Raw genomic sequence first — 15,062 nt, 5'->3', positions numbered from 1 at the left:
CAATCGGGTTGTACGCAAAGGTGACGTAGTCTACGTAGCTATACGAAATGGAGGGTATTTTTCATCATAATTTGTATCAATTTATTAGCATTGTGCAAACTGCTCATCGGCCGCATCGCCACTGAAGCCACTCGTCTATCTTTCAGTGGATATCATCAGAATCCTAGAACACATTATGCTCAAAAATGTCCGGAATAAAGGAAAAATAAGCAGAATCGATACCGATACGATATATCGGGCTCCGATTAATCGATATTTTGTATCGAATTTTTTAAGTTTGATATTTGACCGTATCGATTTTTTGATGTGTGATTCGATGATCTAAAATGGGAAATCTAAAGTTTTCTATTTTTTTTTTGCTCGTGCTTTTAATTTTATCGGAATATCGATGTTTCAACGCCGCATCGATATTTCAATAATAAATACGAGAAGGAAAAAAACATCGATTCGGTAGTATCGATATTTTTCCGCAAAACGCCCATTCCTAGCGTAAAATCTTGCTCAACCGCTCTCTGCGAAATCCCAATTAAAATGGCTCGCAAGCGCTTGAAAGCAGCTTTCTTGTATTCAATAAATTAAGCCCGTTAGCTTCGCCCCTTTGTGATCTGATATAAGTTTAAATATAATGTGCACTCATAACGATTAACGAAGAGGCGGGGCTAATGGAATTACTTCATTAGATATAAGAAAGCTGCTTTTCGACGCGCGCGAGCCATTTTGATCGGGATTCCGCAGACAACGGACCATTCCGAGAATGACAGATTCTGAAAATCCTATGAAATTTTTTCGCAAGATTCTGAATTTGGTTATGAGATGTTGGTTATCTAAGATGCGTATTGTTGCGAGCTGGGAGGTTGCGAGGAATAACAACAGAAATTTGACTCAAGACGAAGTTTCTTCATATTACAAAACATTGTCTCAAGGCATTTGACTGTCCGAGCGACGTTCATCTATGGGTGGTTGCTATAGATAGTTTCCATTTTATTTTAAGCCATCATTTTATACAAAAGAAGGTTGATCCGACTATCCGAAATAAATCTTTCTTCAAAGTGCAAAACTCAATCGTAAATAGCGAATTTGATAGCGCTTCGGAGGGAGATGATGTAGTAAATTTTAATGGATGGAATCACTAACAGCAACCAAGCTACCACGCCAAACCCGATGCCACCGAAACAGTCCATTTTCGCAATTAACTCTTTCTTTTGATCAAATGTTGGTCCTAAGAAGAACCAATTTTCTTTTCCCAATTCCCATTCCAATAACTAACTGCATCCAATCGCTTGTCGACACCTTGCGTTGCAACTGTCTGACCGCCACTTGATTTTTCGCTAAGTCTCCAAAGGTTGAAATAATTTTTCAGCGTTGCCACACTGCCACCCACTCCTTCGAAATGGCTAACGCGCGCCGAACAGCAGCTTTCATGTATTTAATAAATTAAGCCCTTTAGCCCTTTCCGCGGACCGTTCGGAGGATGACAAATTCTAAGAATCCTATGAAATTTTCTGGCAAGATTCTGAATTTGGTTATGAGATGTTGTTTACCTAAGATGCATATTGTTGCGAGGAATGACAACATAAATTTGACTCAAGACGAAGTTTCTTCAATTTACAAAAAAATATATTTCGGCATCTATCTGTCCGAGCGACGTACACTGTAGATAGGTTGCTGTAGATAGTTTCCACTGAGGTGGCGTCTTCATTGATTTTATACAAAACCCACCATTTTATACAAAAGAAGGTTGATCCGACTATCCGAAATAAACTTTCTTCAAAGTGCAAAACTTAATCGTAAATAGCGAATTTGTTAGCGCGTCGGAGGGAGATCACTAACAGCAATCAAGCTACCACGCCAAGCCCGATGCCACCGAAACAGTCCATTTTCCCAATTCACTCCTTCTTTTCATAAAATGTTGGTCCTAAAAAGAACCAATTTTTCATTTCCCAATGCTCCTTTCCAACTAACTGACACCACAATTTGTAATAAATTTTCAGCATCGGCACTGGCGGTGCGGGATCGCCACAGTGCCATTTTTATGGTCAACCCTTTCTTCATATGAAATGCTGGTTCGTTGAGGTTGAATGATCTGCAGCAACACATCGAGCACCACCACCAATGCGATGGATTTCCTTTGAAAATGTTACTAGCGCCTCCGTGATGCTGTGTCCGCTCCGCTGCGATCGCTTTGATGCGTCTGCTCTGCGTGAAACCTTGTTCAAACTGAGGATTAGATCCAAACCCGCAAGTGATTGATTTTTGATGTCTGTACTAGTGATGCATGTACGTGATTGGTTGGTTGACCTATTTCTAAACTTTTTATCAATTATCGATAATAAATAGTTAAACATCAGTATTTTCGAATAAATACAAAGAAGCGTTGACTCATCCTTGATCGAATGGTCAAAAAAATTGAAAATCCATCGAGAAACGGCTTAGATATTCAAGTTCAAAGTCTATCATATTTTCGTGACGGTCCCTGATTTTCGCAATCTTATAGTGTACCCCAATATAGAAAACACAGACGTAGTCCTACGTCAAAAAGTGAGACGTTTCACATATCATTTCTCACCTATCTTTTCGTACTTCTCTCTCTTCTCTTTGAGAAGTTAAAAACACAATTGAGAAATGAGGAGCGAGAAGTAAGAAACGACAAGTTCCATTTTTGACTCCTACTTTTCATTTCTCAATTAATATTAAGCAATTCATTTCCGGTCATGGTATCTGATCAGCAAACGGCTTTAGGGTCGTATGACGTTCGGCCAAACGACATTTTCGGCAATATGACCTCTTCAGCTGTTCAGTCAAATGATATTTGCGGACAAACGGCCCTTTCTGCCAAGCGACCATTTCAGTGAAATTAGCCATTCGACCAAACGACTTTTTCGGCTTGATGGTTCGTTCAACTTCATAATGGGCATATTCGGCCAAACAACTTTGGGTTTCATGACCTTCGGCCTTCGGAGACTCAGCCTCAGCCTCCCTAATAAAAAAAAAAAAAACCTTCGGCCAAACGGCTTTCGGTCGAATGCTTTTTGGCGAAACGGCCCTTTCCCCAAGGCCCCGCTACATGCAGAGATGTGAGTGCAAAATAATATTTTTTTACATATGTGTATAAGCTTTTTTTTCGCGGTGTATAAAAAAGTGCTGCAGATCCTGAAGACGTGCGCATGTTCGTGCTTGCTAGGGCTGATCGATTATTATCAAGGGCAATGCCCTTTCTAATATTGCGATCAAGCCTATGTAAATGCTCAAACATGTTCAGCGTCAGAATTATTGAGGAGAGGTAAGGTTTTGAAAATCTGTAAATTTATTTAAACACGCATGCATCCACACAAAAACACACACACATCCACATATATACACAAATACATACATACACTGATGGACGTGAGTGTTCGTCATGTTTTCATAGTAAACTCTATTGAAACATGACGAATACTTTTGTCTATCAGTATACACATATAAACACACATACACACTCATATACACACATACAGATATACATCATCAGGGTGGCCACTAACCCGGGAATCCGGGAAAACCGGGAAAAAGCCGGGAAAACCCGGGAATTTGATGAAGTCGCCGGGATTTTTTCATATCATCTATATAATAAAAATGAGTTGAGATTTCCTTCCTGACTCGCGAACGGGTTGACCGATTTGCAAGATTTTTTCCCTAATCGATTCGTTTTGAGATTCGCAAGGTTTGTATATACAAATAGTTGGTGAATTTAACGGGGAAATGTAAAAAATCATCAAAACACAATTTTGGGTCAGCTGTAGAGAAAACAAAACAAAAGCAAAAAAATTGATCTAGAGCGAGGTGCTGCAAATAGTTCATTGTGACATTTGCAACACACGGGCAAAGCTGGGTTTTTTCGCTAGTATTTATATAAAATTTATAATCCAAAAATATTTTATAATATAGCAGATCTGATTATAACTTTAAAACACTTGAATTCGAGGCTGTATTTTTGAAATGAATTATGAGAAAAAAGCATCTACAAACCAGGACTGGTTGCGATTTGGGCGTAACTTATTTTGTAAACAAACATTGGAAGGCAAACAATGCCGTCCTACATTTTGTGCAAAAAATTCTGCTCTTTGATTTTACGCCATTTAGACGATTATATATTCTTAATCCATTAAGTGCAACTAATAGAGAGATATTTGAATAAAAATGTCATATCAATCTGTCTAAAAAATGCAGGCCAGAGCCGCAGGAGCGTGCGTAATGCTAGTAATGCTATGTCTTATTATTACTATCGTCTTTATTAAAGAGGTTTTCAGCCCTTGGCTGGCTCACCTTTAGTATCAGAACGTGCTATGTCTAATAATTTTATAATTATTTATTTATTATTTATTAAATATTTTTCTTAAATTGTATCAGCAATCCTTACTGCTTTTACAATAAATATTCTGATACAATTGCGAAGCTTCCATATTTTCAGGAACTTTTATGAAGTCTATTCGAATTTTTGGAATTTCTTATGAGCTTCCTCCAATTTACGCAGATTTCCGGGTACCAGTTTATGGTTGCTTGTCGCTTAATACTGAAATTTGATGCATTTTTGACACACTAAACTGTTCAACCTTCCTACTTTTTCGGGGTTCAGCCAAATCGCACCAAGCGGCTTTTTGACTGACTGTGTTATTTTGTTCGCAAAAATAAAACATCATTCCATATCAATTTATACGTACATTTGTTGTAGGATATCCCCATTTATGAGATTGAGGGATATCCGATACGATTTGTGATCAATTAAATGTGCTAGCCGAAAATTTGAGTAGAAAAAGGAGTAATTTTTTGTTGGCACTCAGTGCGATTCGGCAGAACCCCGACCATTTCATAATATTTTTGAAATTAAATAATGGACAGTTCAGTTCAGTTCAAGTACTGCAAAAATATAATATCTACCGAGTACAGAACAGTAGAGGACCCTTTTTAGAAGATCGGTTAACTGCAAATGAAGTCTTAGCTTGCCTTTTACAGCAAAAGACTGTGAGATCGTTAATTTCAATGCTAGAAATTAGAGAAAACATTAGACATATGAACATTCTTTAGGTAAACATTTTTTTAATGGCTTATCAATGAACCATTTTGTATTCTTTTAGATATTTTTCCCTATGCAGCATTTCACTGCCGTTTTTTGACACTTGGCTGCCTAGAAAAGTGTCAAAAAACGGAAGCCATTACCGCGCGCGAAATGCTGGATATCAACGGCATGACTTTTGATGCATTATGAATTTCGACCTGAGTCTTTTTCAAGTGTTACTTTATACTGTTTTCAGTGCTATGCAATCAAAATGTCAAAAATGAAGTATTTTGAGTTGTGCCAGTATTGCACGAAACCGTCGATATGTGCAATCAATATCTCAAAAGCTTTTCGGACAAAACAGCAGTTAGAACTTGAAGCCTTTTACAGCGAGTCATGAGACTGTTAGAATGTTAGAATTCAATGCTTATTATCAAATAACTGAATTGATAATTAATCTTGTATATTTTATACACCAAGAAACTATTTTCTTTGTTCAAATAAAATACATTGTTTTACATAATCCAAACCCTTTCAGACACTTTAAAAATTACCGGGAAAATTTTGAAAAGCCTACCGGGAAAACCGGGAAAACCGGGAAAAACCCAGGAATTTATTTTGTCGACTAGAGTGGTCACCCTGATCATACATAAACACGTACACGATTTTTATTATATATTAGGTACATATATTATTGGAAGCGTTTGGTACGGGAGGTCCACGCTTTCTTCCTTTCCCCTCGATTCCAAGCTGTTAAGTGACTTTAGGTATTCTTGAAGTCGCTCAATATCTAGGAGTCATCTCTGCGGTACATACTGCGTAGTTGGCCTGGCCATATGAAAAGAAAAATGACGTAATTCAAAAAACCGTCATTTTCCAGGATGCTTTCAAGTATTGGCTACGCAAGTATGAGATTAGATTAGATATGTGTATAAGCTTTTTTTTTCGCGATATCTGTATAAGACCTTAAATTTTTTTTTGTATACGATTCTAGAAATTTTTGGCATATAAGCAGTTCTTATACAGATTCTGGTAGCTTCTTGTACATAGTTGTAGGAAAATCTAACATCCGCTGGTACGGTGTACTGAATATTATTTATCGCTGGCTTTTTGTATGAAATAAATTATTAATTGTAAATATGAGAAACAAAACCGGCTCATCCGACACCGCCAAGCTACGATCGCTATCTTCTGCTTGTCATATAGACCGCTATTTTAATAATCGATAACAATCAAACTATATGCAAATGCGTTATACTCACATTGAAGTCCTGAGCGAATCGGTAAATCCAGAAACTAGCACAGCTGCAATTCCAAGTCCATGGAGTACCAAACCAACGACTACTACTTCAAGAGTGCTGTAGTGAATGAATGGTATTATTAGTATTCAAAAATTAGAAATCAATACCGCCTAACTTACGTCTCAATTGGCAAGAATGATGCTGGTCCAACTATCAGAAAACCGGCTTCAACAAAAAAGCAGCCCATTGTAGAGCACACTTTGGGGCTCAGAAATTTGTCCACCATGCATCCAAAAATGGGCGCTGTGAGGGCATAGATTCCACCGTTGATCACAAATACAACCCCTGTTGAAACGAAATACATTATGTTTCTCTATTACGCAATGAGCAATAATGGGCTCCAGCCATACTCACCCAACAGAATTGGACCCAGCTCAAACTGCCGCAGATGTGGTTCCAGTGTCGCGCTAAGAAAACCGATTGAAGCACTGGTAGCACAAATCGCTAGCGAACTCACTAAAACACCCGGAATCTTCAGAACTCCCCACATGGAAGTTCGCTTGTCATTCTCCTCGATGGGTTGATTCGGGTGTTTGGGAAGGATGCACAGCGTAAGGATTGCGGTAACGAACAGCGCCGATCCGAGCACTACAAACGGTAGGTAGTACCCACCAACGGAGTATAGGGCTCCACCGACCATGGGGCCCACGATCAGTCCCAGTCCGAAGCACGTTTCCAAGGATGCCTACAAGGTGAAGGTTATCGTAATTAGGACATTGAGAACCCGATGAAATCCGTGGGATACGTACAAAAGTGGTGGCCACATTATTCGGGAACTCTTTGGCAATAATGGCGAAGGATGCTGTCAAGAATGCAGCGTTACCTAGAGCTTCCACGATTCGGATAATGAAAGCACAGGTGATAAAAGGTATGTGATTTGGTATCCGATCCAGAAGACCGAAAAGGATAGCCGAGGTTCCGGTAGTGAAAATCCCACTGTTAAATAATACTTTTGGCCCTATCCGGTTGATGCACTGTCCGTAGATTGGGGAAATTATGAACACTACCAGCTCGAAAATTCCAAATACTAGACCGTACTCTGTAGCTGTGGCACCTTTTCGTTCTGCCTGTGAAGTAAAAAGAAAGGGAAAAATCCGTCAGAAAACGAGACTGTCACGCTTCAATTATAAACAACCCATACATCCCCTATCGCACATTTCCATTTACGGCACAATTTGTTTGCCACTGTTATACGTCCCGCCTTAACCACGTAACAAGCGCCAGGATCGAATTACGAATCATTGCGCTCGTGAGGAGTACTGACGAGACACGCGGTTACACCCAGATCGAGTCAGGGCTCGATGACCAAGGTTAGTAGGCACAATTGATAACAACCAATACGAGACGCAACGTGAGCCGTTCCAGGTGGATTCCTGGTTATTATTATAACCAGAGCACCAGAGCAGGTATCTGAGTAAGTAAATGCTATGAAAACTATCAAAGAGAATCAACAGTCTTGGGTTGGGCGATGAAACGCGGAAATTGATTCGGGATCATTGACTGCTACCAGTGAAAACGGTTATTATTTTATTTTAATTGATGGCCATTAGCGTGTGATTTGGCTTAGCGGTTTGTTATGTACGGGTAAGGAGAGATAAGCATTCGTTTAGCCATGAGTATGAGTAGACGTTTGTGATTAGAAAAAATAACGAAACGATCTCTGGTTGAGACGGCACAGTTTCACTATCTTCTGGATTTTTACTGTGATCGGCAGACGCTACCTTGACATTGAACTGATTAGAGTCATACAATAAACATAGGTTTTAGTTTATTTAATTGAACAAGCTATTAAAAACTTGGTCAAATACTGTACTTGCTTAACGACTGTAGGTTCTTTAGCTTTAGGAATTTTTTTTCGGCCTTGACAGTTTGTAAAAGGAGCAAAAACGAGTTTGTCTTTACATCCGACGGTTTTGGTTTTGTATTAAACCTTCTTCAAGGAGCCTCTATTCCTTGAAAAAGGTTTAATATAAAAACGAAACCATCGGATGTAGAGGCAAACTCGTTTTTGATGCTTTTACAGACTGCGAAGGCTGAAAGAATTTCCTAAAGCTTGGTCAAATTGTTAAAATGTCTTCGGTTGTTGTTATTTTGATTTCGCACTATTTTTGAAATGTATTTTAATTTCAAAGTAGGGTTTAGAATTGTTTTTGCTTGTTAAAGTTCAACACTTGCATCCAACAAGATAGTGCCACGTGCCATAACATTTCCAGAAAATTATTTAAAAACGATAGGCTCTTACACAAAATTGTGTATGAAATTCTAACAATTCCACAATATTTGTATTCCTATGTCATTTGGCTGTATATCGCTTTCTCTTTCACACCCTATTCAACATCGTATACAATTAGGATTTTCAGTCTACCTACGATTGTACCCCGTTTGGCATAAAGTCATTTGGCATAATGCCGTTTGGCATAATGTCGTTTGGCATAAAGTCATTTGGCTTAATGGCCGTTTGGCATAACGGTCGATTGGCATAATAGTCATTTGGCATAAGGTCATTTGGCATAATTGTTATTTGAGCTGTGTAATGGATAAGTAAGATTTGTTGAGCCATTCAGCTACGTGGTTTCCTTCATATGGCAATAATTGGGAACGGAGTTGTACGGCATGACAGAATAAAGAAGCTTCCTGTCAAAACGGGACCATTTGAAATGTTGACGCACCTACCAGCAAGATAGATCAGCATTAAATTAAATTGACATTGGATTTTTTCTGTCAGGGCAAGCCTGAGAACTTGAGCAAACGGTTTCTAAGAAAGGCTCATATCTCCCCTTGCATTGAACCGAGCGAACCAAATGCTTGAATTGAAAGAAGGAGTTACATCCTCTCTGGCTTCTGCTGGGCAAATGCATCCTTTAAAAAAGGGATCATTATTTCTTTTTCCTTAAGCCGAGCGAATGCCTGAATTCAAGGAAGAAATCATATCGTCTCTTGCTGTCTGCCGGGCAAATGCACCTTTTGAAAGAAAGGAAATATCTTCACGTGTCTTAAACCAAGCAAATTCCTGAATTCAAAGAAGGAACTTTTTCGACTCTATGACACTACCCATATATCCATTACCCATAATGCCATTACCCCAAAGGCCACTATCCCGAACGCCATTACTCCGAATGAGCCAGTACCCCAAGTAGTCCTGATTTCAAATTTATTGTTTATTTCAGTGAAAAAAAATAATGAATAGAAATTTATTCATAATTGATGTAAATAATTACTACTTGTTTTACGACTTAAGCAATAGCAGGGCGACTCCAGTTGAGTAAATAACAATTTTTACAAGAATTTGAATCGTTGTTCCTTACTTATTTTTCGATCATTTTACAAGGCTCACCGTGTTGTACTCGCGATTCGTTTCATCAAACTCGAACTGTTTGAAAACAGTATAGAACGAATAGTTCTCGGTCCAAAAACTCTCATTACATATCATGTGCTACCTTTGAAGACTGTTTAAACTGAGGTGAGAATTTCGAAGCACGTTCTCATGCTCAATCCGGGGAGCTGGAGGAAATTTCAGCCCACGGGGACTGGGCTTGAGACGGCTCACGAACATGTATTTAAATAGAAAAAGTAGGGGTAGAAAAAGTTGCTTCTGAAATTTGCCGGCGATAAACCTTACTGTGACAAGAAGAGCATGACGACAAAAATCTCTTCTGTTCGTCGAATATGCTTGTTCCTCCCGTGGCAAGGAACAGGCATAGTTTCGTTATACCTTGCAAACCCTTCTGATCGCCTCATACCGGGCAAACGCGTTTTTTTTAAACGCAAGCATTTTCAACTCTGTTTGCTTTAAACCGAGGAACTGCGTTCATTAAAATAAGGCAACATCTCCTATGTTCGCCTTACACCGGGCAAATGCGTTCATCTAAAGAAGGCATTATCAACTATGTTTGCCTTAAACCGGGTAAACGCGTTCATTTGAAGAAAGCGTTATCAACTCTGTTCGCTTTATATCAGGCGTATTTGCGTTCATTAAAAGAAGACATTATCAACTCTGTTCGCCTTAAACCGGGCCAACGCATTCATTTAAAGAAGGTGTTATCTCCTATGTTCGCCTTATACCGGGCAAATGCGTTCATTAAAAGAAGGCATTATCAATTCTGTTCGCCTTATATCGGGCAAATGCGTTCATCTAAAGAAGGCATTATCACATGTGTTCGCCTTAAACTACAGTATCCCCTCGCTTATCCGGACCTCGCTAATCCGACGATTCGTTAGTCCGGATCTCGCTAATTCGGAATTTTCCGGATTAAAAAGTATCAACACCCATTTAAACACATTATGCTGTCAGTTTTCAAATTTGTGCTGTGATTTTGTTTTGGTTCATTTGTATGGATTTGACAGTCGGATTACCCCGTCGGAGTCGGAGAAATCCCGGTAATCCGGCCATACATTTGTCGGATCAGCGGGGGTATACTGTATTATCCTCTGTTTGGCTTATATTGGACAAATGCGTTCATTAGAAGAAATATTATCGTTCAAGCATAGGGGAGCGAAAAAGTTCAAATTTGAACCACTTTAAGCTCATGCACAAACCAGTGACATAGGCAATCAAATGAATTATCTTATAATCTGTTTTACGTAGTTTACATCGGGCTGTTGTATCTTGTATATAACCCTTCTGATTTTTGTTGGTCGCATAAGGGTTAAAGAGTCACGAAAAAAAGCGAATCTTACGTGTGATAAGGTAAATGAGCATATTCGCATCATATTACTAATTCTGCCAAATTGCAATCCTTTGTGCAGTAAATTTCTATCTAATATAATCTAATATATTAAGCGAATACCGTTGAGATCGATAGTCCAATAAACACTTATTAAACCTGCAATACAATAAGAACAAGATTAAATTGGTTCCTAATCAGGTTGGATCGATATGACATATGCTATTTAGGTTTGCTGTGCGATCAAGCATAATCGCAGCGAGCCGAGTTTCTTTTTTCGGAGCGATCTTTAGCACCAAGTGGATGATTATTCCAGAGCTTATGGATTCAGGTAGGCATTGCACTACTGCCCTAGTAACATTTTGGTTTTATACTAGTTTTATAACACTCTTGAAGAGTAAATTCTTGTGGTCTTCAAGAGCGTAATAAAACTTAAAATGTTACTTGGGTGGTGATGTAGTATTCCACAAATTCCTGGATATTATGTATGCGGACAGGCAGATGTTAAGTTCATAGCTCAGATGACAGGAGGACATTAAGAGATTCACATATATATTTATCAAATTTAAATCACATGAAATTTTAAGAATAAAAGAGTAAATATAGATTAGTAGAAAACATATGGCTCTTGCTCGAAAAAAAAGAAAGACCGGGAGGTAATGGAGTAACAATCCACTTATGTTTCAGGCCGCATCGTGCTTTCGTGCTGTGCGGTTCTTTTCTATCTTTGCGGAAGGAAGTTTTTAGTACTACCCGAAGCTATTTTAATTTCAACAGTGCTTCTCAGCGCTATTCGTACTCACTGATCCCGTTACGATCTTTGCAAGGACCTGTGCCTTCGTTTCACATTAGACCCGTTTGCGGAAGTAAAATTCCGACAAGCGGTGGTAATCCTGCAGGGACACCGTTCTGAAAAAAAAACCTCTTAGAAGGTCACGTCTCCACGCTCAGCAATGAGCATTAATAAAAACAAGAGGAAGAGGGAATCTCTGAGTTCTTCACTTCCTTCTAAGAAACAAGGTTTCAAGACCGTCCTGCCAAAGCGCGGAAAAAATAGAAGGAAGGAATTAGAGTCAGATATTCATTCTAACTCTAATAGGGGAAGTGCACCGGTTTTGGCCAACTTAGTGCCTAATTTGGCCAACCCTGAAAAATACATATTTTTCCAAAATATTCGATCAGTTGAAAGCAGCGATGAAGCGTGAGGGATATATCTCTTGTTGGAACTAATAAAACCCTTGCGAATTGCTTTATTTTTGGAGTTATTTGCAAAATTGGCCATATTAGGAACATGGTCAAAACCGGTACAGTTTCCCTATCGGAAATAATTCTTCTCCTATCGAACTGAGCAATCATGCGAAAAAGCAAAGGATTCCGCCAATTATGGTATCTGTTTCTGGCTTTAGGAATGAGATTTTGAGTAGGCGGACAATTTACTGTCAAGTTTGCTAAAAGTGGTGTCTTCATAATTATTTCCAGATTTTGAGGTCAAAATCAACAGAGATGTATACAATTTACTCAAAGATCGAAAGTTCAAGTTAAAAACAGGTGCCTAGTAAAATATCAGCCAAATCGAATCGCTACGAATCGAGATATCGATCCTCAATCATGATGAAAATGTATGAAAATCATGCTTGTCTTTATACTTATTTCCGGCGGTATATAAGAATTAGAATTAGAAGCTTGAACAAAATAAGTAATGATATTGTAACAAGGCGTGATTAGTGTATTTTTTTATAAGGTTACAATCCTTAATTTGCTTCTTAAAAACTTCTAGGTGCATTTGCAAGCGGACTGGCTCAATATGACCCCGTGAAGTAGTTTTGATGAATCGTAAAACATAGGGTAAATGATGTATTTTGCACTTTTGGATATATTTTGTGTGTTTTTTTATTTAGCTTGTTTTAAATATATAGTATTCATATGTCTATTCTGCCTCGTTTATAATCACATTTCGAACCATATTTATGTAAAAAAATAAACAAAATATAGCCAAAAGTCCAAAATGTGTTCAGATGTCCAAAATACCATCGTTACCCTACTCCCATATTCCCAGGGTAACAGTCGGAGCGAGTAACAAACTCGCCGTTCAACAGAATGGGAATCATGCGACCCTGTCTGTGTGAATTCATTGATACAATATATTCAGCATTTCCATGACATTATTTATGTTTTATATGATTGTTATGTATGTTATTGAATTCCACATTCCACGTCGAGCATCCGTGCGAGACGGTTGTAAGTCCGCGTACGGTCTGCTTCTCATTCGGTTTTTTTCCTGAAGTACAGGTAGTGTTTTTTTTTCCGAAAGTGTTTTGAAGCATAGTGCTTGAGTGGAAGTGGTGCTTAGCTGTAGCAGTTAAGTAGCCATTTCGTTGGTTTTGCAACTACGCAAAACTTTGCAGTTTATTCGGCGTCCATCGCAGGCATCATCGTCCCACGCCGACAGTCATCATCCATCGTGCGTCTCCACCAACACAGACGCTGCCGTCCTGCCACCATCCATCCACCCAGTTGCAGTGTTGGGTGCGGCGAGAACACCACTAGCGTGGTTCGCTTCGACCGCACCACCGGCGAGTGTCCATCGAGCTAGTGTGTGCTGCCAGAACTGTTAGCCGGCAACACAGCAGTGTGAACGCAAGTATTTAATTGAGCTCCCTCTCATTGTTCCCCTCTCTTCTCCATCTTATTGGAATAGTTTTTTTTCTTTCTTTTTTACTCGTCTTCCCCTCTGTCCCAAATCATTATTTTGTTTGTGTGTGTGTTTTTTCTGCCCTTGTGATAATTGTTTAGTTTTAAAAGAGATTGTGCCTCGCTGCAGCGGCGCATTTCGTGTCCGCAATGCGCGAAGGCGAACTTGGCGCGGGTACTTTGTCTTCCATGTCAGATGTTTCGTTGCATTCGGGTGTTCCAAACCAAAACGAAATGGACACCAGCAACGCTAAAATTTCCTCTACGAGCCCCCGTCCCAAGGTCTACCCTCACGACTCTGGTGGGCCGTATGTTGTTTTCTTTCGACCCAAAGGCAAACGTTTGAATATCAGCCAGATTAGCAAAGATCTGGAAAAGCGATATTCGTCTGTCACGACCATTGACATGGTTGGGTCCAGTAAACTCCGTGTCACGGTCAGTGATCGCAAACAGGCCAACGAGATTGTCACCTGTGAGCTTTTCACTCTCGATTATAGGGTGTATTTACCGTCAGTAGTGTGTGAGATCGCGGGGGTGGTGACGGAGGGAAGTATGACATGCGACGATTTGAAACAAGGTTTCGGTCGTTTCAAGAACGTTTCTTTGCCTCCTGTTGCGATACTGGATTGCAAACAAATGTATTCGGTGTCGCAGGAGGGAGAGAAGCGGAGTTATTCCCCGTCTGACTCTTTCTGCGTCACTTTTTCCGGGTCCGCACTGCCTGACTACGTAGTAATTGGCAAACTTCGTCTACCTGTTCGGCTGTATGTACCGAAGGTGATGAATTGTGTTAATTGCAAGCAGCTGGGCCACACCGCTCAGTACTGCTGCAATAAACCTCGCTGTGCATCATGCGGAGAGAAGCATGTGGAGGGCGCGTGTAAGACGGCACCGAAATGTGTCTATTGTAACGAAAGCCCTCCACATGCTCTTGAAGCTTGCCCAACGTACATACAGCAGCGAATCCACCAGAAGCGGTCTTCTCAGCAACGTTCTCGGCGAAGTTACGCCGAAATGTTGTGGAAGGCCGCTCCTCCACTCGTTTCTGACACCATCTACTCATCTCTTCCTTTGGACGATCAAGGTAGCTCTGACTCCGAGGTTGGAAATGGGGTTCCCTTTGTTTTCAATGGCTCAACGAGGAAGAGAATAAAACAGAGCCAGCGACCCTCGAAAAAGCCTAGGAAACAGCCTCAAAGTGAGCCTCAATCCAACATGGTCGAATTCAAAGCGGGTGGAAATACTCAAAACGTTCAACTTTGTGGTTTCACATCGGGATGATCGAGAGTTTCCACCGCTTCCGGGAACATCTAAAATCCCAGATGCCCCATTTTTGCGATTTCTCAGCCAGAAAGAGAGCATTCAGAGCGAGCA

At 39.8% G+C, this 15,062-nt stretch overlaps 1 protein-coding gene across 1 annotated transcript in view; it reads right to left on the bottom strand.

The window, feature by feature from the left end:
- Positions 1-15,062, bottom strand: part of LOC134227376 (MFS-type transporter SLC18B1-like) — a 39,880-nt gene that overhangs the window by 11,781 nt on the left and 13,037 nt on the right. Inside the window, exons 2-5 of the mRNA XM_062708794.1 lie at positions 7,083-7,400; positions 6,688-7,018; positions 6,453-6,618; positions 6,295-6,390 (exon numbers count right to left, since the gene is read on the bottom strand). Coding sequence (XP_062564778.1) covers positions 6,295-6,390; positions 6,453-6,618; positions 6,688-7,018; positions 7,083-7,400 — 911 coding nt within the window. The remainder of the gene's footprint in view (positions 1-6,294; positions 6,391-6,452; positions 6,619-6,687; positions 7,019-7,082; positions 7,401-15,062) is intronic.

This window comes from Armigeres subalbatus, chromosome 3 (assembly GCF_024139115.2).
Source record: "Armigeres subalbatus isolate Guangzhou_Male chromosome 3, GZ_Asu_2, whole genome shotgun sequence".
NCBI classification, from domain to species: Eukaryota; Metazoa; Arthropoda; class Insecta; order Diptera; family Culicidae; genus Armigeres; species Armigeres subalbatus.
Note: the sequence above shows the minus strand (reverse complement) of the source record. Positions and strands in the feature narration are given on the sequence as shown.